We start from the raw sequence: 21,396 nt of genomic DNA, 5'->3' as shown, positions 1-21,396 counted from the left end.
CCTGGCCCGAGGACGCCGAGGGACTTCGTCACACTTATCATGACGCCGCAGTCGGAAAAAGACGAACAGGCAAAAAGCCCGGAGAGACGCCAGCCGAGACAGCATGTTTCCGTCCCACTTACAGCAAAGCAAGTTAGTTAGCTAACGTTCCCCCTGACGATTCGCGACATCCCCCCATCCTCACTCCACCGCCAACCAACCATCCAAGCAAACCCACAACCCACAACCCCACAACCCACAACCCAAAAATGACTTCTCCTCCTCCTATCCCATCTCAGCACATCACCGCTGGACGAGCTGGGAATCGAACCCAGGACCTTTCGCATACGAGAGACAGAGAGTATGCTAAGCGAACGCTCTACCAACTGAGCCACACGCCCCGAGGTGGAGATAGAGGAGAGTGCGGGGAGGTGGGAGGCGGGTTCGGAGTGGAGTGTTTTGATTCCCTCTTCTTGCCTTTTCTCTCTCAGTCTCCGACTCCGACTACTGGGTTGTTGGATCAGCTGGCTGAGTGGTGCGAGCTTTGTGGGGGAGAAAGGGAGCGAGGGGAAGAGGGAGGAGAAGGACGCCGGCCAGGTAAAGAGCATTAAGCCATCGGCGAGGACTATCTCGCGGAAATCCAAGGCCATGGCGAAGAACGAGTGCTCATTCAGCCTCAGCCTACACCCCCTTACGGCAGCGCAAGACGGTTCCGGAAGACACCGCGCTCATGTTAGTTGACACCGACCGCTGATGTGCATACCCAGCGCCTCGTTTACCTGCCCGAGTTTCTGACCCTACCACAGCGCAATAGAGCGACCTTGAGGTCTTCTTCCCGCCTGTATACCCATGCGCCCCGACGTCGTTCATCCGCTGCCTCCAAAAGCCCGCATTCTCCGTCGTCTAAGCCCGCGTCAGCCCGCTCGCGGCCCTCTCCGCCCGCACCCCTTTTTTGCTTCCCGACGTCCCATGTCCTCTGCGGAACCCAAACCCTACCGCAAAATCGACCACCCAACAACAGCACAGGGCACACAGCTCAGTGCCTCGCACCCCGCTGCCCACCGTTATTCCCCTTCTTGCCCGCGCTGCCATCCACCACGACGGGCGCGAGCCCCTTCTTCCACCGCCCTCCGCTCCCGTCCACGATGACCGGCGGCTCCTCCTTCCGCGACTTCTGGCCTCCTCCTCCGTTGCCCGCGGCAGCCGAGCCGGAACCGGATCCCGACGAACCGGAAGCATATGCTGGCTGCGACGTCGCCGCAGCAGCACCACCACCACCACCACTCCCGGATCTCGACGACGCCTTGCCCCCACCACCACCGCCACCGCCACCGCCACTGGTACCCTGCCCCCCTGCCCCCGGACGATGCGCAAGAGACCTACTGCTGCTGCTGCCACCGCCGGCCCCGGCGGGCGGCACGCCCTCGGCCAGGCGGGCCGAGAGCTTTCTGCCAGCGACCTCGCGGCCGTCGAGGGCGGCGACGGCGGCGCTGGCGAGCGCGGGCGCGGCGAAGGTGACGAAGGCGGTGCCGCGCGCGCGGCCGTCCTTGTTGATGGGCAGCTCGACGCGCTCGATCTCGCCCGGGCGCGCGCCGAGCCCCGTGTGGCTGGCGACGAGGCCCGCGACGACCGACTCGGAGAGCCCGTCGCGCGCGAGGTAGCGGATGATGATCTTGCGCTGCTCGATGACGACGGCGGGCCGGTCGCTGGCGCTGTGCAGGATCGGGCCTGGTCCGCCTGTTGATGTTGATGTTGATGGTGGTGGTGGGGGGAGTGGTGGCAGCGCCGGTGGTTGGGCTGGCTCGGGCGACGGCCAGATGCCGCTGTAACCCGCGGCATACGCACGGCTGCCCTCATGCCCTGTTGGCGGGATGTATCCCGGGTAGGCGTGTCCGCCAACGTCGTACCCTCCTCCTCCCGAGTAGTATGCAGGAGAGCTCCCAAATGGGGCTTGCGCGGCTAGTGCCTGGTATCCCACGGGCGGTGGACCAGGAAGTTGGGCGCTGCTTAGAATCCGATGGGGAAAAGCATGGGCCGGACCAGTCATCATCTCGAACGGCACGGAGCCAGGCGGCGGGGGAGTTGCGCCAACAGTCGCCGCTTGATAGCCTTCCGAAGGGACATACGAGGCGGACGCAATGTAAGCCCAATGCGAGTCCGCTGGCGGCGTCAGGCTGAAGGCCGGGCTCGCGCTGCCCTGGTAATCCAAACTGGGAGGGCTTCCCGCGACAGCCCCTGCTCCGGCGGGAGGCGCTCCCGTTGCAGCGCTGGGCCCTAGAATCGGAGAGCCGTCCTCGCTGAATATCCTGCCTGTGTCGCCTCGAAGAATTCTGGCTGCGTGGTAATCGGTAGGCGGAAGCTTGACAACAGTATCTTGGTTTACGTTCCTGCCATCAGCTTGAAGAGCGCGGTACTCGAGAGTGTTGCCGTCGAGGTGCTCTTTTACAAACCATTAGAATAAGCTCGATGAGGAGCGATACAGAAGATCGGTGAAGACGTGAGCGACTTACTGAACGCCTTCTCAAAGTTGGCTCTCCCTTTCACTCGAACGAAGCCAGAGGTAGGCGGGTAGACCTCGGCATGGTCAACCTCGCAGGCTTGCGCCGCAAAGGCCTTGAGATCCCGCCATGTCGTGCTGTGAGCGAGCTGCATGCAGGGCGGTAAGTGGGCCTGAAGAGGTGACCGGGGCAGAAGGCCCTAACATACGTTGGCAACTGTAATATAGTACAGTCCCGTCTCGCTCCCGGGTTTCACTGTAAACGTGATCAAGTTCTGGCTGCGATGCTGATGCCGATGCATGCTGGGTCGGTGGGTGAGAACTGGCGGCTTAGACTACGACTGTACGGCGCCGAGTGTGGGTAAGATGGCACCCCTCGAGACACGCCACTGTTGATGGACTTGGCGCGTATACCGGAGTCGTGCCTGCTGTGCTCGAGATGCCGCCGCGATTCGCAGGGTACGGTAGGCCGAAGACGATGGCACGCCATCAACAGCAGAGCTGAGAGTCTCGATCGGAGCAGCCAACAGAACGAGCTGAGTTTCGATGCCAGCTGTCTCACAGCAGAGTTGTTTCGGCCACCGTTCCGGTGTCTAGCATAGAGGCAAGGGGCGACAAAGGCAGAGCAAAGAAGGGCTCTCGTCTGGAGTGTGAAGATTACGCCGGTGGATGAACCAAGCGAGCGTCAGGCCAGGCCAGAATCATCTGGTGATTGAGGAACCAAGAGAGACATCTTCCCGAAACCGAGCTCAAAGGGGCTCCCCAGTGAGAAATCCCATGTCTGCAAGAAACAGAGATTCTCCCGATCGGGCTTCGTCCGTGGCTCTCGGGAATACCAAACTCGGAGCGTCAGGGGATCTGGGGTTGTCCGCAGGAGACTACCTGTCACATTTTGCTCTGCTGAACGTCGAGTCCCAAGATGCACATAGCCAGATTTGGCGGGACCGGGCAGGCACGCTGGTATCGTGGCTGTTCGAGCTGGGCAATGACGGCCCAGTCGGGCACGATGTGCGTCGAACAACACAGCTGAGTTGTCTGAGCACCGAATTCCAGGCAGGTGGAGGGAAGTAGACCTCCGGATTCCAACACGCTTCAGCTCAAAATAGGCCATAACGAAACGACTCCGTGGCCCGAACAATTAGATGAGCACCCGAGGTACGGAGCAGCTGCGGCGGCGGGACTTGTTGGGGACGACGACTTTCGGTGGCGTCAATCGCTCGTCGCCCACTCACACCCCTGGTTAGCCCAGTCAGGCGAGTCGGGGGCGGGTCCGACACCAAGGACCGGGTTCGTCGTGCCAACAGGCATGCTGGAAGACCTTCGAGGCAAGTAACTATCATAAGTTAGGTAACATGTCGTTGGTGATGTCCCGATTGTGTGACAGACTCGGGGAGACACAGACAGGGGTGCCGTCGCGTCGCAGCCCTGCGGAGACCTGCACAAGCGCTGCCGAGCCTGCATGAGGAGAAAGGTTGGTACCCTCCTTTTTTCGACGCCACCTACATATGCCGCTGGCCACCTTGACTAGTGTACGCCTGTAAGCCAGCCGCACGGTTCCGTGCTCTCGAGGGAGAACAGGATAACTCACGTTATTGTGTAACTACCTAGGTAGTGTACACTGGTGAGTCCGGCCTCGACGCACACTCACCACCAAACAAGCATTGCGGGGGCTCCGACTCTCCAGGTGCCTGGCCGTACGTAGTCTGTGATGGTCGACCGGACTGGTAAATCATGTCCATGCAACACCGCACGACGGCCTTGGATTTGTGAACGCAGAGCTCCTTCATGTGAGAGTTACGTTCTCAGAGCCCCGAAAGCTGAAGCTGGATGTGGAATCCGGAGCCCGGGTTTGAGTCTGGAACGCCCTTTCTGCTCAAAGAAGCAGCCTCCGGACCTGACCTTCTTTGACAACTTCCGGAGGCAAACACGAGCGCAACTCCTGCCACGAATAGTTTGGCACAAGGCGAGGCGGAACGGGCCCCGGCATGGACAAATGATCTTGGACTGGCGATGGTTGGGTCCCCCCTCAACCCCCCTGTTCATAAGAGGGATTAGCAAAGAAGAAGCAAAAGTTGACTAAGCCGTCAGCGAGGAATTCGCTTCTTCTCGCCTGTGATCGAATCGCCAAAGACACCATCTTTGATGCGCAGCTTGCCCCAAATGGGACGAGGCTTGCATATGTAATCCATGGTATCTATGTACTTCCGTACACTCAACGGCTTGCATCGCGAATTCACCGATGCTTCCAAGTTGCGGCCGATGGCTACCGAGCCGAGTTTGCCGCGAGCCTTTTTTTTGATGAGATTGAGCGGGATTCTAGGCGTCCCGGTGACCAGGTATTCTCGTCCAGACACACAAAATTACACTGAGGAATGAAGCGGGACGGTCCAGAAGCTTTGTGCGGACGGTTGAATGCAGCGTAGCCTATCGCTTGTGGATGAAGGTGTCCTCTAGCTCGCTGTAACCGTCCTCGTCCAGGTCTGGGACCTCGAGTCCGTTCCCAGGTGCCGGGACCAGTTCAAGCGGCGACTCCTCGCGCCTTCCTGCTGATAAGCCCGACTCCGGCATTAATGGGTCACCGTCACCCCACGGAGCCGGGCCTTGGTCCGTCTCGCCAAGACAGGCAAGTATGTACCTGTGGGCATCCGAGAAAAAAATGGACGGGGGGAGGGAAGCGTCGAGTCCAAGCCACAGTGTCCGCGACTTACCGCCAAACCCGGTGCCAGGACAGTGTTGGCCAAAGTCGACGGAGCGCGGTCCTTCGGAGAGGGGGTCCCATACGAAAACCAAGCCATTGTAGTGGTCACCTTCGCATCTGACGAGCAGAGTTTCCGCGATATGGGGGTGCCAGGAGAGGCTTGCGACATTTCCGTGAAAGAGGAGGACGGCACGGAGCTCTGAGACCTGGACATCCCAGATCCAGACCGTGCCCGGAGAGTCATCTAACCGTGTGGCGACGAGGGCCGAAGAAGGATCAAACAGAATCGAGGCGCATCCAAGGCCCTGTTCTGCCTGGTCTCGTGGAGCAGGCGCTGGGGAGATCAGCTGCGTGGCTCGCAGAAACGTGTGGATGACGGGCCCCGCCTGTGAGACCCCAATCTGCTCTTGCCAGACCTGCCACGGCGAGGTCAGTGGAGGCAGACGCGGGAATCGGGAGTGTCGGTCTTGCCGCTCACCTGAAGTGTCTCCCGAGGGGCAAGAGTTTTCGGATGTCGCAGCCGCATTGTCTCGGTGACAGACGCCATGTCGAGGAGGGTCACAGACCGGCTGGAATCACCGATGGCGAGATGCCGGGCATCTGCAGAAAATTGCATCGTTTTGACGCCCGGCCCGAGCGCAAAATCTTTGTCTTCCGGGGGCGGGTTGGCTGGACCTGTCCAGGTTTTGAAGACATGGCCGTCAGAAGTATAAAAGACAACCTTGTGACCGAGGGCAGCCGAGTCCCATACAACAAGCCACCTGCCGTCCGGGCTCCAGGCCAGGCCCTGGGCGTCGACCGTGTCGGGCGCCCACGACCTCTGCAGCTCCCTCGTCGGATAGCCGTGGATGCTCACCATGTCCTTACCCGCGGCCCTGGTCAGCAGCGCGAGATGACGTGTCTCGGGTCGGAAAGAAAAACACCTGGGCGCGGACGAGGGAGCAGAGAGCTTGGGACTGCCAATCTCGCTCGCCTTGGACGACGCCAGATCCACGACCGAAAATTTGAGCCCGAACTGGGAGATGACACAGATCTCGGCGTCTGAGGCGCCAAAGCCAATATATGCCGGCTTCGTGCCGGCGACAGTATAGTTTCGGATGGTGGCACTGAAGCTGTCGTCCAGCGCAGACACCACTCGCACCTGCTCGGCGTCGGCGATGAGCAGGAGGCGAGAAGACGGCGACCACTGAAAACTAAGCACGGGGCCGGCGAAATCCTGACCCAGCCTGATCACATTGACCACGTCGAGCCCGGCCACGGCGCGGACATTGATAACGGACGAAAATGCAGTCGCGACATGTCTGCCATTAGGGCTTGGAAGCGAGTGGGCAGAAGCTGTCACGAAGAGTCAGCCTTGACTCCAGAAAATGACGCTGACGCCGTGCGGGTGGACTGATCGGTTATTAATGTAGTTCAATTGCGGCTCATCTTACATCTGAGTGGCCTTGAGAACTGCATTGTGGGAAGTTCCAGGCATCAGGCCGACGCAGGAAACCAGGCCAGGAAGACGAAGTGAATTAATCCGGGAGTGCAAGCCCAACCTCGGTAGCTCCCTACTACCATATTCCGTACTGCGTCAGGGCGTCAGCCAAGGCTCGCGCCTTCCCCTTCCAAAACGTGGACAGGAGCAGCCAAAGATGTGGCTTCCAGACTGGGTGAGTGTGGATAAGGTAACCACAAACAAGCAACGCGACATTGCAGGCGACGACCAAGCACCGAGGTCTGCTGTTCGGACGGTGCCCTCTCTCATTGGTTCAGGTCCAGGTGAGTTTAGGTGCCTCTACAATAGGTAACTGACCCCACCTACCAACCACCACCCAAACCAGAACGCCGATTGTGTCCGCTTCTGCCCGCGGAGACCTCCACGCCCTTCTGCTGACTCACCCCCGCGTGTACGGATTAGTGAGAGTCGAGTTCTCCATTTCCGATCTCCGGCAAGCATGATTGGTGATGTCACTGGCGCTCGCGGCTTGGATTCCAACTACCTAAATGATACTCCGTACAGTATCCGTACATGGTGCGGAGTGAACAACTAACATAAACTTGGCTCGTAAGAACACGCTGGATGCCGCGACATGCCACGCCGTACCGAGCGGTTCCACGCAAACCCATACCAAAAACAGCTGAAGCCAAAGAATGACAGCTACCGGGCGCTGCATCCCCCGTGCCCTCTGGCCCACGGCGCTACAGGCGGCATCAAGAAAATCGGCTGTCTCATCCCAGGTGAGATGTGCCGCGTCTGGCGCCGCCACGGTTCCCAGAGTTCCGACTTCAGAGCCGGTGGCGCCGCCAAGTTCCCCCCCGTTCGCGGCCGATCCCGAGTCTCCAGTACGGGACAGAGAAAATGACGGCCTGGCCCCGAGGCCTGTGGGCGCGACACTCGCCTCCCGTCGGGACCGCATCCGGGACGCCAAACCCTTCTCGGATTTTCTGACGGACACGTTCCGCCGCCAGCACGACTACCTGCGCATCTCGGTCACGGAGCGGTGCAACTTGCGATGCCTGTACTGCATGCCCGAAGAGGGCGTGCCGCTTTCCCCACCCAAGGAGCTCCTGACGACGCCCGAGATCGTCATGCTCTCGTCCCTCTTCGTCTCGCAGGGCGTGACCAAGATACGGCTCACCGGAGGCGAGCCGACCGTCAGACGAGATATCGTGCCGCTGATGCAGCAAATCGGAGCGCTGCGCGCACATGGGTTGCGAGAGTTGTGTCTCACGAGCAACGGGCTCTCGTTGCACCGCAAGCTCGAACCCATGGTTGAGGCCGGCCTGACGGGCGTCAACCTCTCGCTCGACACGCTGGATCCCTGGCAGTTCCAGCTGATGACGCGGAGAGCGGGCTTCAGCGCGGTCCAGAAGACCATCGACCGCATTTTTGAGCTGAATAGGGCCGGTGCGGGCCTCAAATTCAAGATTAACTGCGTCGTCATGCGCGGCCTGAACGACCGCGAGATTCTCCCGTTTGTGGAGTTTACCAGGGACAAAGATGTTGAGGTGCGCTTCATCGAGTACATGCCTTTCGACGGCAACAAGTGGAGCGAGGGCAAGATGTTCAGTTACCAGGAGATGTTGGACCTGATCCGCTCCCGGTATCCGGACCTGCAGAGGGCCAAGGACCACAAGAACGATACGAGCAAGACTTTCCAGGTGCCCGGGTTTGTGGGCAAGATCGGCTTTATCACGAGCATGACGCACAACTTCTGCGGCACGTGCAACAGACTCCGAATCACTAGCGACGGGAACTTGAAGGTGTGCCTTTTCGGCAACGCCGAGGTCTCGTTGCGAGACGTCATACGAAAGCTGAACGGGGGCGAGCCGATCGACGAGGCAGCCTTGGAATCGCTCCAACAGGCCGCTCTGAGGAGCAAAGGAAGCCTCGCGCCGGACAGCCCTCAACCACTTGTGTTGCCCAACTCTGAAGAGCTTCTCAATGTCATTGGCATGGCTGTCAAGAGGAAGAAGGCGAAACATGCTGGGATTGGCGAGCTAGAAAACATGAAGAACCGGCCGATGATATTAATTGGTGGGTGACAAGCTTTCCTCTGTTTATTTAGATGTCGTTCTTGCATTGAGTCGGAGTTTGGCGGCATTGCATCTTGCATCAGTCGGGCACATTGCATCTTGTTGGATACCTCAAGGCCTGGAGGCGACGTGTGGAACATAGCTAAATAGAACAACTGTAGATCCGTCAGCGAGCTGCAAGCGCCTTCCTCGGACTCACCTGCGATGGCAGGAAGCCGGGCTATGCCCAACCCCCTCGCCATACAAGAAAACCCTCCCGTTTCCCCTAGCACCCAGCCTCACCGTTCCCAGCCATGCCAGCGCGCACCAACCCCGCCTCTTCTCAACCTCCCCGCGCCGCTCTTCCTCTTCTTCTTCCTCCTCCTCCTTCCCCTCCTCACCTGCAGGAAAAGACAACCCCAGCGCGACCCCCAGCGCCAGCGGCAGCCCCAGCCCCAGATTAACCCACGTCACGGGCTCCGGCGCCGCGCACATGGTCTCGATCGCGGACAAGGCGGCGACCAAGCGCGTCGCGCGGGCCCGGTGCCGCGTGCGCTTCTCCTCGCCGCTCGCGCCGGCCCTCGTCCGCGCCAACCAGATGAAGAAGGGCGACGTGCTCGGCGCGGCGCGCATCGCCGGCATCATGGCCGCCAAGCGCACGCCCGACCTCGTCCCGCTGTGCCACCCCGTCGCGCTGACGCATGCCGAGGTCGAGCTCCGGTTTGTGTCTGGGGAGAGGGGGAAGGGGAAGGGGAAGGGGAGTGCGGATGGTGAGAGAGGGGGAGAAGGAGGAGGAGGAGCGGCGGCGGCGGCGGCGGCGGCGGAGGAGGAGGAGGAGAAGGAGGAAGAGGAGGCGACCGAGATTGAAATTACCGCGACGGTGTCCTGCGACGGCAAGACGGGCGTCGAGATGGAGGCCCTCACGGCCGCAAGCGTCGCGGCGTTGACGGTCTATGATATGTGCAAGGCGGTGGATAAGGGGATGGTGATTGAGGGGCTGAGGGTGGTGCTGAAGGAGGGAGGCAAGAGTGGACGGTGGGTTGAGGGCGAGAGAGATGATAGGGGTTGACGGGGGCAGCAGCATGCTCAGGGGACCAACGACGGCTGTGTTACAAGGAAAGATAACATCTGAAACCCCTCGGAGGCCACTGATCCTGGCGATTCTCCCCAATGGAAGGAAAGATACGTAGACAGACGGGACGTGTTTACTTTGCAAAGGGGTAACACATCTTGGAGACAGGAAGTTCGACAGGGCCGTCGTCAACAGCCTCTCATGCCTCATGGGTTGCCTTTCCAGTCTCCTCTTCCCACCTTCAATCCAGTCCCTCGTTTTTTCCATTCCAAGCAACATCGGAAGCACGCGACATCGGCATCCATCGCCTCTGCTCCAGATCGAGGAAGTTCCATCGAAGGCCTCGACACCTCCCGCACATCGATGGGGCTCCAAATGGGGACGGCTGCAACCCAACTGGCCAGTCTCGCCGTTGCCGTGACGTAATGAGAACCAACGGCTCCAACGCCGATGACAAGCTCTGTGCAGAATGCGAGTTCGACATGCAGCCGCCTGCCTTTCACCAATCGTAAAAGTGACGCAGTGTAAGAAGATAGAGATCCAATCGCCAGAACCTTGGTTTCCCGCACCGATGTTGTGCAGCTGTCATCTGGAGCAGGTCAATGGGATCCGCGTCTCCGCTTGAGACGAAGAGGAACCCGACCAGGCCCGCATCATCGCTTCGAAGTTGAGAATGGGCCCTGACAAAGAGAAGAGATCCTATTGGCAGCTTCCCTTGACCAATCACGAGTTAAGGATAACCTTTTCTCTCTCTCAGCCAATCACCAGAGGGTTAATTTATCCCCCTTTCACCGAGCGGTGGGACCCAAGCAGCCTGCCGTCTTGGCGGAACAGGGCATGGCCAAGCGCCCCCCCCCCTGTGCTCCTGACTCTCTCTGCTTGTCGTCGGACCCGACTCCGGTAATGAACGGCGGTGTTAGGTAGTGTATTCCGTAGTCAGTCATCACTATCCTCCGTTAGCAAGGACTAACAAATCGCCGTCTTACATACTGGCAGGGCAGCGGAGCAGCAGAGCAGCAGAGCACAAACGAATTCACCTGCAGACCGGCCGACCTACACAGTAGTGTAGTGTCGTATTCCGTATTGAATTACCAAAAGCGGTACGGAATACGGATACCCACAGGCTGATCTGCGTTTGTCATGATTCAGTCAACCGAATGGAGAACGGACAAAAAGACCCGACATGGGAGGGAGGGGAAGGGCGGCGAGACTTGCGGCTCTCGCGGTAGCAGCGTGTCATCAGAAATGCAGTGTAACCGGAGGACGTCAGGCAAGGACCGTGCATACCTGAGTCGCAGATGGGATGCTGAAATTAGTGTAGTGTCCGCTACCTTACCTGAGAGGGGCCGCGTTAAGCGACTAGCTACCGGTAATCGCATAAAATGCTACACGTAGTTATGCATATGCGGCATGTCCGGCAGGAGGCTGCATTAATACCCGCACAATAAATAAGTTGCATATAACTATGCATTCGCCGAGAAATAGTACACGCGAAGGTTAGGGTTGATGATTGCTATATTCGTTGAGGTATCAATATCCCACATCCGCCTCGTGTCTTGCGTCTGATATCACTCAGACAACAGCCCGCCCACAATACCCAAATGGTAGTCGAAAAGAAGAGACTCTCGGTACTCTGAGCCAGGCGCCGTGGGAGACAGATGGTCGTAGAAAGACGCCCGGTGATGCCACGGCCAAGCTTCCTGTCCCGTGTGTCGGTTGGAAGAGACGGACATAACGCAAGCCATCCAGGGCTGCAGCGCCTCCGCCTCCACAAAACGACCGAGCACAGACTGGAAGAGCGGGCAGTACCTGTCCGGGACCCGAGTGGTGTAGCTTTGGGAAGAAGGTTTCTCTTCTTCCCAAGAGCGGAGGACGTGTCCAGTTGCTGACTCCTGCTCCACCACTTACATCACCACGCAGCATGAGTTTTGCTTTTTGGCCGACTTGTAGAACATCTTGCTCTGCGCGCTCAGGTCGGAACTCTTGGCGACCAGATCATCGAGCTTCTCGCCACGTTGTAGAACCTGGATAGGGTTAGAATGATAGTACGCTAGAGGTTCAGGCACGAGCAAGACAGACACTGTCGATAGCCTTGTGCAGGATAATCTTAGTCTCGTCCAGTTCCCGCTGGATCTTGGCGATGCTGCTCGCTTGGTTCGCATCTTGGTAGTTGTTCAGGTAGTCTTGCACAGCCGGGAACGAGACATCGCCGTCCTTGGTGGCGGCGCGGATGGTGGAAAGGGGGACCTCGGAGAGGAACTGGTCCATGAGCTTGGAGAGAACACTGTGCGCCGCGATGTGCGGGTAGTCCTTGGTAATGATCACGCCGGCGACGCCTTCGGTCCGGGCGTAGCAGTGCACAACGTAGTCTGGCCACAAGTCAACACGGTCCATAGTCATGCCGAGTCCCTTCTTGTCGCTCGCAACGTACCCTGCTCCTCAACACTCTGCCTCTGGCCGGGATTCGTGCGCTCGGCCACGGTCTTGCTGATCATGGTCATGAAGTTTCCATATTCGTTTCTGGTGAACCTGGAAAAGTCGCTGAGCTCGTGTGCCGCGCATAACTGCACCGCGGGCTTCTTCGAGTTGTCAAGGACCTGGCCCGCCGTTAGCCAGCAGCCTCCAGCAGCCCCGAGCAGCCCCCCAGAGCGCAGAGACGGGGGTGACGTACACCGACGTAGTAGAGCTTCATGGCGGCGGTGGACGATCGTTTCAGTATCAGTAATGGCGGCCCGGAGCGGGATTACGGCGCGGCAATCGGACGGCTACTGGAGCGCTCGCCGGCAAAGGAATCTGGCGCGAGGTTCGTCGGGGTCGGCGATGGGCTCCGGCACTGCTCGGGAATGTGGGGCGTCTCGGACGGGGGCGGCTCGAGGCTGGGTTCGTGGCTCGTACCAAGTTTTCTTTGTCGTCGGATTGCCGGTCGCGTAAAGAGCTCGGTCGCACAAATAACGAAGATTTGTGAACTTCCTCAATGATGATGTGGTTTGGTGATTCGTCTTGAGCGCGATGTCGTTTGGTGGCTGCCTCATCCAGGAGTCGTCAGCGGTCGGCGGTCGGCGGTCGGCGTGTTGGCCAGGGTCTGGACCAGAAGGGGCAATCAGAGGCTCGGCCAAAAGCTTCCCCGCCGCCGGGCGGCCCTCCATCCCGGACCAAGCTGTTAGCATTAAGTGCATATGCAGGTAGTTAGTTACGCTATTCCGCATTGACCCGATATTTGCAAGTTTTGCTTGCCGTGAGCGGAGGTTATCATCAGGAGTTTGCGCGAGAGCGAGGTTCAACTCCAGAGGGCTGACTACCTAACTCCGGAACTTCTGCTGTGTATTAGTTCAGATGGTCCTTTCTGACGGAGCCTGGGCTTCTCTCCATCTCTTCATGTCGCATGTCGAGTCAGCTACAGACGCTTGGAAGAACAAACGAGGGTCCTTTGAGTGAGGGCATTCCAGGCCTTGACCGGGCTTCTGTCGGTATGTGGCAAGGATCAGGGTCTCTGGGTCGGTGGAGCGCGGTACTTTCTGCTCAAGGCGCATGTAACGGCACCAAGTTAGGAGACAGTCCAGTAGGACCGTCCAAGCACACAACATCCGAGGAAGACAGTGGTCAAAGGAGCGCGTGAACCTTCTCCGTTCTCTATATTGTATCACGATGCACTTGCGAGGTCAGTCTGGACCATTCGCAAGAACGAGGGTGCATATGCCCTCGATGCACACGGATCGCACTTTGAGAGGGGGACATCGCAGCCAGGCTGCAGAGAAGCATGAGAGCACTTGCCGTTCAAGTCGGCGACAGGGGCCGGGGCCGGGGTTTCACGAGCGGACGGCTTCCTTCCTTCCACGGCTTCTTCACTTCGGTTCCACCGCTACTTTCGCCCAGCCCGGGAGATCTGGTGCTCCCAAGTGCGGGATCCCGGGTGAGTTCACTCTGGTTCGACCCACTCATAAAAAGAAAAGAGAACCAACGCCCTCTGGCGCCGTCTTGACCCTCTGGCGGCTTGTCTTCCTGTCGTGACTTTGGTGCCTTGCTGCTGGCGTTGCCCTGCTCTTCTCCCTTCAGGCGCTCTCCTGCCTACACAGTAAACGCAACGACGTTATCTGAATTGCAGCTCGGTGATTAATCGCTGCGTCACCCCTCACCTCTCAGAAGCTGCCTCACGTCCTCCCCAGTTGCCGCACCATTGGGGGATCACTGTGGTGTTGGTGGTCGTGTCGATTTCGGATACCTCCCGCCTCTTTGCCACTGGCTGGTCCCCCGACTACAAGACATCCACCGACGACGTCGCCCTTCTCCTCCTTTTTACAGAGACGACCTCCTCCTACCTCTCAGGTCTCTCCCTCGTGTTGCATCTAGGTGCTGGTTCGAAGTTGGCACGGGCGCCGCCGGCTTGACCCCCACTGTCCGTCTGAAGTCCGTTGCACCCCATTGTTTCGTAAACTGCGGAATACCGACGGATAAGTTACCTTATCGCTGGTATCGTCGCGTGTGCAATACCCCCAACCACCAGCATCACCACCGACGCCACATTCGCCCATGGCGACCGACTTCGTAATGCCGCGACTCCCCGGTCAGCAGCAACAAAGTCCCTACTACGCCTCTGCGCAGCAGCAGCACCAGCAGCCGCAACAGCAATATGCGTACCGCTCGCAACTACAGACGTCATTTCAACCATCTGGCATCTCGACCGCCTACCCCATGTCGACGCAATACCCAAACTCGCCAGTCTCGCCGCTCGGCACGCCGGGCGGCATCTCACCGACAGCATCCAAGAGCTACTACCACACGCGCCAGATCCGGCCGCTTTACGTCCCCGCTGTGCTCCGACCAACCGAGTTCCCGTCCAAGGAGCCGCCAACCCGGCCAAAGCCCGAAGATGATGAAGACAGCCTTACGGAACAGGACTTGCGGCCCAACAGCAGCTTCATGAGCCTCGGCGGCCTGACCGCGTTTGGCCGGCTGAGCAGGCGGTCTACAGGCGACAGCGCTAAATGCATCGACGCCGACTGGGACCTCGACCAGTTTCCCAAGCCCACCGGCGCGCCCACTCGAGAGCACTGGAAGGTGTGTTCCCCCCTCGTTGTCCCCCACCGAGCGCAACTGCGCCGTCCCCGACGCTAACACGCCCCTGTGCCGCAGCCCGACCAGGAGTCTACCATGTGCGATCACCCCGCATGCAAGCGAACCTTCAGCTACTTCACGCGCCGCCACCACTGCCGCAAATGCGGCAACATCTTCTGCGACCAGCACAGCGCCTTCGAGATCCCGCTCGACCAGGACGCCAACTTCAACCCCCGCGGCGTGCCCAGCCGCGCGTGCGGCTACTGCTACATGCAGTTCAAGCAGTGGCGCAACCTGGCCAGCAGCAACAACAGCCAACGGGGCAGCCAGGACGCTGCGCCGGGCGCCGACCGCCACCACCGGCTGACCAACAGCAACCCCGCCAGCCCCATCTCCGCTTCCCCGACCGTCTCGGTCCTCAGCAACGGCCTGCCGCCGCACACACCCGATGCGGCGCAGAGCGTCCCGAGAGACTGGAATTGGAGCACATTCTAGGTGACACCGCCACTCAAAGCGGCATGGATCTACCGAGCTGAAATGGGGGTGGCAAACATTTGTCGCGCCTCTTGCAATCGTAATCGCTTATTCACGGCGTCAGCCATCTCCCTTTTATTACCACCTTCTCCCGATGATACCCAGTCACTCCGGTCAGTCAGCACATTGCCGGACCAACACTTACCACCGGAACCCAGCCCCGAGGGCAATCAGTGGCGGCGCCGACCAATGACAACAAAGCACGGCCGCCAGCGACGTGACCTTGCCGGAGGGCTGACAGGTTCACCATTTTCGAGACAAGCATCGGGCGCGCAAATTCTAGAGGAAGAGATTGATGGGGCTTGCATAACGTGGGCCGGAACAGGCAACGACAGAAGACGGATTGGCGGACGGAACCATAGAAGGGGCTACTACGGCATAGATTTGGTCTTGATTTGAGTTTGGGTTGCATGGTACTTGGGGCGCGGGGGCGTGGGTGGTTGGCGAAACGGACTACACTAGAATCGTTTTTTGGTAAGAAGTTCACCCAAAGCTACCTCACTTGGATCGTTTTCTGGAGAGACAGGGGATGAGATCTGCTCAGGGGACGAGTCGGTGGAGGGGGAGGATATGCCCTTTCTGTTGGGGGGTGTGAGCTCCGGAACCGGGGGTGGTTGGTTGGTGGGAGGGAAGGGGGGCAGGAGAAAGGGGAGGAGAGAGCTGTCTCGCCGGCAGAGCGACCTAGCTCATCGACCTACTAATCACGTTGATGTGGGTGTTGATATGGACGGTTTTGAAGTTGGATTGGGGCGGCCTGCCTGGGGTTGGGTGGTCATTGCAGATGACTTCCACCCCTTTCCGCAGCGGCTTTTACGTTTTTACCCCTTCTTCTCCTCGAAGGGGTGGGTGGGTTTGATGTTGTGGTTCAAGCTTGTTGCGTTATACATGATGGACAGGGAGGGCGCAGTCTGATGATGTCGATGCGGAGTGGGGAATGAGAGATGAGATGAGATTCGGGAGGTGAGGGTTGGGTATGAAGCTGAAGGATCGACTTGACGAGGATGTCAGCGTGAATGGGTCTATGGAATGGGTGGAGATGCAGTTGGGTAGTCGCGGAGCTTGGAAGTTTGGGAGGTTGTGGTTTGATCTTGCTGGTACATATACCAAGTCCAACGTTATTGTAATTATGAGCTCTAGAGGTCGGCCTGGCTCACTTTAGCGGCAATAGTTATTTTCTGCTTTACCTAAACTCTGTTTCCTGGCAGTGATTGCCGGCGACAGCGATAGTGGAGTCTGTTCTGAACGGGGTGATCCCCTTGACGCGATGATATATCCCTTCCTGATCCAAAAGAGAGATCATCGATTCCGGACCGTCACCATGTCTCCAATAGCTACGTAGGTAGGTACTAGTGTAAGAAGGCTTAGCAAGGCTCTTCTCGCCATTACCATCATCGACGTCACATAAGTCCGGCGCACATTATTCGTCATGCTGTTTTCGTGATTATGGTGTTTTAGCAAACGCCACCATATCTTAGTCGTCACACAAGGCACATCACATCACATGCCTGGCTGGAACTCGAAACTTAGAAATACACATTACGATTCAAAACTTAAACCTTTCTTCTCCGTTTCCAGGTATGACTTTGCCTTCCCCTAACTCCCCTGACACGGATCAACCCGCTCTAGTAGCAGTGTAAAAAGCAGAAGGCAGCCAGAAACGCAACGCAGCGCAATGCACCTTGCTCCCCCTCCCACCCCCGATGCTTAGCGTCCCTCATGATCCGGTCCGATTAAAAGAAAAACCTCAGACAAAGGCTGATAGCCGAGGAATCACCTCCCCCAGTCCAATCCAATTACTTCTTCCCGTCCGAATCCGCGTTAGATTGATCCCATACTCCATGCTGCCGTGCACCTCTTTCAGGCTTCGTCATCGCCGTAATACGTTCATGGTCTCATCCATGATTCATGAACGGGGCTGGACTTAGTGGGTTTGAGCAGTCAAGTCTGTTCCACCCGCTTTGTCCATGTCCCGTTCCGCCAACGTGTTCCTCAGAACACCTGGCTTGTCCTCCTCGGTAAGTGTCGACCGGTGACTGAGGTATCTTGCAGCTTCGAACTTGCTTGTTGAGCAACGTGCTTCGCGATTTGGATGTGAGTGTCGTTTGCTTTTCGGTTCGTACTTCCCATGTTTGTTCCACTGAGGCCAGGAAGCTTAATGCCGACGGCGTAACACCCGGCCGTTCGCAGCAACACGGCCATTGGCTTGGTTCCCCTCGGCGCTGACCGCCTCGTCCTCCGCGCTTTCCTCGTACATCTCGCGGTTGACATTCTGGGCGGCCTCCCAGCCCGCCGAGTGGACGTCGTTGCTCAGGTGGCGGACGGCAGCCGCGGCGCTGCCTTCGGCGCCTCGCTTGCTGGACTGCCTCGTGTTGCCGCGGCGGATGTAGCTTTCAACGAAGAACGAAATGAAGAGGTACGTGAGGGGCAGGAGGTAGACCACGTTGAGCCAGATGGCGAAGGTCTCGCCACTCGATGTGATGCAGGGCATGACCTGTCGGTCATAAGCACCCTCGACGTCGAGGAGACTGTCCAGCTCGGTAGCGGCGCCGCCGGAGCCGTTGATCGCGGGTGGGGCAAGGCCGATGTCGGTCTGCGAGTTGGTCCTGACGGGGATGGTGTAGTTGATGAACGAGTGCACCATGGCGGCCGAGGTGCCCAGGACGAACTGGGTAATTTGCAGCGAGGTCAACGTGCGCTTGATGAACATGGGCACGCGGATATTGAGCGCTGTCGCGGTGTAGTACGTGTACTGGGGTGGGCGTCAGTCCTGGTGCCCTCTCTGGATCTGGGGGACGGGGAGACACCAACCATGATGGAGTGGATAAACGAGTTGAAGCACACGAAGATCCAGATGGGCACCGCCATGTACCGCATACCAGCCCACATGCACAGCATGGCGCCGGCGTGGTGGTAGGTCTGGAGGGTCGAGCTGAGCTTGCCCTTGGCGAGGATGATGAGGGTGTCGAACACCTCGTAGAACTTGCTCAGGTAGAAGAGCCAGCCGTAGAAGGCGAGGCCCTCGTTCCAGATGCGCCCGGCAGCGAGCCGGCTGGGGACGCCATCCTGGTTCAAGACCGGCTCCGTCGAGTATGAGCGCCACGAATTCGTCTCGTCGTCAAAGAAAGCAGCGTTACCCAAACCGCGGGGTCCGTTAAGCTGGCACAAAGAATCAAGGAAGCCCGAGAAGCCCAGGGGCCCGCGCGGGCTGACCACCGCGCGGCGCAGGGTGCGGAGCATGCCCAAGAACGTCCATGCTGAGTAGAGGGCCAAGAAGACGTTGTGCAGTATCACAAAGCAGCGGAAGGCGAGTGTTTTGCTGATGGCCCAGGGCCTCTTGCCCGTGGACCTGTTGTAGGCGTTGAGCGCCTTGGCGGAAACGGCGTAGACGACCGCGACCGTAATGGGGAGCCGCGGGTCGAGCGCGGCGTGGTAGATGCTGTCTGGGATAGTAACCGGTGGGGCAGAGGGTGTGCTGCCAGCGGGCGGCGGCGGGATAAACCCCGAGTTAGGATTCGGTGGGAACCTGAAAAGAGAGCCTGACGGCCATGACATGCTGGCTGCTGACTGGAAGGCCATCGTCGAGTCTGTTGGTGCGGCCACCACGAGTGTCGGGTCTGTAGAGAAGCTTGCTTTGAAGGAGGTCGACAGCGGGTGCAAAAGGCAACTGGGCTTGGACAGAGCCGGACTGTGTGAGTGTTATATCTCACTTCCCAACTGCTTTTCCTCAAGATGCTTGTTTCACATGCCAGGGGTCAGTGTGTGGGCGCGGCGCCTTCGAACTCTGGAGGCATATGCAAGCTTGCAGGGCTGGTGAAGGCAAGAGCAAATCTCTTGGACACAGGGACAGAGCAAGGGAAGGAGGTAAAAAGGCCAAAGGCAGAGAAGGGAGACAGAAGTTGTAACTGTGATGTAGTTTGGGTAATGAGCAGTGTGTGGTGTAATCAGAATAATTTTTTTTTGACTCGGCTGGAACGCTCCTTCCATCCCTCGCTCGCGAATCGATAAATCAATCAATCAGAGCGCGCATCGTGGGTCAGGAAGCACCGTGACAGTGAAGCGCATCTTGGCATGCGACGAGCCGCTCACAGGTCGAGACAAGGGTGCTGGAGAGACCCGGCAACCTGGCCCAAAGCAACGGACGAAGGAGGCATGCTCCATTGTCTGGGCGCCTCGTTGCTCCCGTCGTTGAGACTCGGGCGCGCTGTCGATGCCTAGTGTACACATTTCTCCCCCAACGAGGCAATTTCATCGACTTGCAACCCGGCAGAGAGAACGGGAGGCTCGGGCGGCCGCGGAATCCGCGGTTTGTGCCTGTTGTTGTCCTGGGAAGCCATCGAGGGAGTGGGGCGACCAGGGCGGTCCCGGAACGCCGGCTTCTCGCTCGCGCGAGATGCCATGAGCGCGTCATGGGTGTGGCCGAAATGGTTTTAGCGCCCGTCTCCTTGGTCAGGGACAGCCTCACAGACCGAAAGACTTCCCCTGGCAGAAGAACCAGAAGAACGCACCTTGATCCCTCCTTCCGAAAGTAACCCTCAACCTGAACTATTTCCTCTTAAAAATCATCCCTTCTCTTGAAGATGTTCTCTTAGAGTAGGAGATGTTTTTTTTGAATATATTATGCTCTAAGAGGAGAGCAAATTTCATTCAAGAGGCTCTTATAACGATGATTTCAGAGAATCTAGTATTCTCCTTCGACTTTGCGATCTAATTCGTGCTCCAAGATCGTAGTGGAGACTATGTCGCCACTCCCGTGCCGCTCTAAGGGATGTAACTAATCTGTACTGGGCAACATGGGGCGAGAGCAAAACCGATGCCAGATGGTTGATGCGTTGATATCGCCGTTTCGCCGTTGCGCCGTGTCTTCCGGATATTGCCCACGTGAGGACTTCGGAGCTGTCACATGCTTCTTAACCAAAACGAAAAGAATCGGGCAAGCTTGCTGGATCCATGTCGTTTGCTCGCTTCGAGCGGCATTCCTGGGATCCATCGACAAGTTGATCTGCCGAGGCAGTCGATGTCATTGTGTGGTCAGCCTGCCGCTCCCATTCGTCAATTGGATTCAACAAAATGCACCTCGGCCCCACTCCTCCCCAACACCTGGACGAGGGCTGCATAAAATTGCACAACAGGGACAGGGCTCCCGCTTCCCCCGGACTTCATGTCTTGGCAGGAGAGTTCTGCAAGGCTGGCTCGCCCAAACAATGCCCCTCGCGATCGCGATTGCCGTCGACGTTGCCAGTGTTCGGCCGACGGGATGCTCGAGCGCCGCACACCTTCCTCATCCAGCACCTTGTCCTCAAAATGAGCAGACGCTGGAAGTTTGCATGTGACACGCGGTGGAAACCCTTGATCTCCGAGGCTCCCGTTCGCCCCCGGATTCTTTTGCAGTTTTTGCGTCCTTTTTTTACTACGTGTCAGTATGTACATTCCGTGTCAGTACAGTGGTGCTCAATAGTGTAGTGACTCCGTACGGGGAATATTAAGTCCGCCGTCGATGTTCCGCTTGAGCCTGGCGATCTCATCTCGGGAGCTAGTGTACCTTACGGGGCCCCTTGCTGCATCCAGCCTTTCTTCGGCCCGGAACACCACAGAGTGTACACACTACAAACTCCGGAGATCTGGCTTAATTGGCCTAGCCTCGTCATAAGGCTCCCTCGCCGCGTCAGAATTCAGCCATCGCGCTTTGTCTTGCGTCTTATGTGCCGCGTACGCTACAATGTCGACGGCCTCTTGCTTCAGAGCAGCGAAATGTCAACGTTGCGAGTTGCGCGTAACGTTAGTGTAAGTGCCCGGGTGACATTCTTGCGCTGACGGGCGATGATTGGCTCCAGATCTTGGGTGAGAGTTGTAAAGGGCAAGTGGTGGTCACTGCTTTCCCTGACTCACATACACTACTGTGCTGGAGCAACGCCCAGAGGTCCACCAGCTTTCTGGAAGGCCTTGTGTCTCAGTTGTTCGTAAATAATCCTGGAAAGTTGAGTATCGATGTTTCAACATCAAGTCATTCTGGCAGGGCAAGAGGTATCTAAGATGGGAACCCTAAGAAGTTCAAGGAACGGAGGG

General features: G+C 58.3%; 6 protein-coding genes and 1 non-coding gene across 7 annotated transcripts; 2 read left to right on the top strand and 5 right to left on the bottom strand.

Annotated features, from left to right (window-relative positions):
- Window positions 1–289: 289 nt before the first annotated feature.
- On the bottom strand, window positions 290–380 carry THITE_t110. The gene has a single exon. It is a non-coding gene; the product is annotated as a tRNA-Ala (tRNA).
- A 635-nt stretch (window positions 381–1,015) lies between these two features.
- Window positions 1,016–2,778, bottom strand: THITE_2145877 (uncharacterized protein; the record flags this gene model as incomplete). The annotated part of the gene is made up of 4 exons (XM_003655105.1): window positions 1,016–1,332; window positions 1,363–2,416; window positions 2,524–2,625; window positions 2,686–2,778. 4 exons carry the CDS (start codon window positions 2,776–2,778, stop codon window positions 1,016–1,018), a joined length of 1,566 nt encoding a protein of 521 aa, XP_003655153.1.
- Window positions 2,779–4,752: 1,974 nt separating this feature from the next.
- THITE_2118513 (uncharacterized protein) lies at window positions 4,753–6,721 on the bottom strand. The gene is made up of 3 exons (XM_003655104.1): window positions 6,608–6,721; window positions 5,653–6,509; window positions 4,753–5,590 (listed from the first exon to the last, which is right to left on the bottom strand). The coding sequence occupies exons 1-3, from the start codon at window positions 6,630–6,632 to the stop codon at window positions 4,901–4,903; spliced, it is 1,572 nt and encodes a 523-aa protein (XP_003655152.1). The 5' UTR covers window positions 6,633–6,721; the 3' UTR covers window positions 4,753–4,900.
- A 492-nt stretch (window positions 6,722–7,213) lies between these two features.
- Window positions 7,214–9,849, top strand: THITE_2118509 (uncharacterized protein). Its single transcript, XM_003655103.1, has 2 exons — window positions 7,214–8,697; window positions 8,858–9,849. The coding sequence occupies exons 1-2, from the start codon at window positions 7,311–7,313 to the stop codon at window positions 9,742–9,744; spliced, it is 2,274 nt and encodes a 757-aa protein (XP_003655151.1). The 5' UTR covers window positions 7,214–7,310; the 3' UTR covers window positions 9,745–9,849.
- A 1,794-nt stretch (window positions 9,850–11,643) lies between these two features.
- THITE_2118508 (uncharacterized protein) lies at window positions 11,644–13,142 on the bottom strand. Its single transcript, XM_003655102.1, has 4 exons — window positions 12,419–13,142; window positions 12,179–12,344; window positions 11,827–12,116; window positions 11,644–11,771 (listed from the first exon to the last, which is right to left on the bottom strand). The coding sequence occupies exons 1-4, from the start codon at window positions 12,437–12,439 to the stop codon at window positions 11,652–11,654; spliced, it is 597 nt and encodes a 198-aa protein (XP_003655150.1). The 5' UTR covers window positions 12,440–13,142; the 3' UTR covers window positions 11,644–11,651.
- Window positions 13,143–13,990: 848 nt separating this feature from the next.
- Window positions 13,991–15,599, top strand: THITE_2118504 (uncharacterized protein). Its single transcript, XM_003655101.1, has 3 exons — window positions 13,991–14,151; window positions 14,201–14,802; window positions 14,878–15,599. Exons 2-3 carry the CDS (start codon window positions 14,293–14,295, stop codon window positions 15,292–15,294), a joined length of 927 nt encoding a protein of 308 aa, XP_003655149.1. The 5' UTR covers window positions 13,991–14,151; window positions 14,201–14,292; the 3' UTR covers window positions 15,295–15,599.
- Window positions 15,600–16,836: 1,237 nt separating this feature from the next.
- THITE_59436 (fatty acid elongase-like protein) lies at window positions 16,837–19,191 on the bottom strand. Its single transcript, XM_003655100.1, has 2 exons — window positions 18,142–19,191; window positions 16,837–18,082 (listed from the first exon to the last, which is right to left on the bottom strand). Exons 1-2 carry the CDS (start codon window positions 18,907–18,909, stop codon window positions 17,486–17,488), a joined length of 1,365 nt encoding a protein of 454 aa, XP_003655148.1. The 5' UTR covers window positions 18,910–19,191; the 3' UTR covers window positions 16,837–17,485.
- Window positions 19,192–21,396: the final 2,205 nt, after the last annotated feature.

The sequence above is a fragment of the Thermothielavioides terrestris genome, chromosome 4 (genome assembly GCF_000226115.1).
Source record: "Thermothielavioides terrestris NRRL 8126 chromosome 4, complete sequence".
NCBI lineage: Eukaryota > Fungi > Ascomycota > Sordariomycetes > Sordariales > Chaetomiaceae > Thermothielavioides > Thermothielavioides terrestris.
The sequence above is the reverse complement of the archived record's forward strand: the minus strand, read 5'-3'. Positions and strand labels throughout refer to the sequence as shown.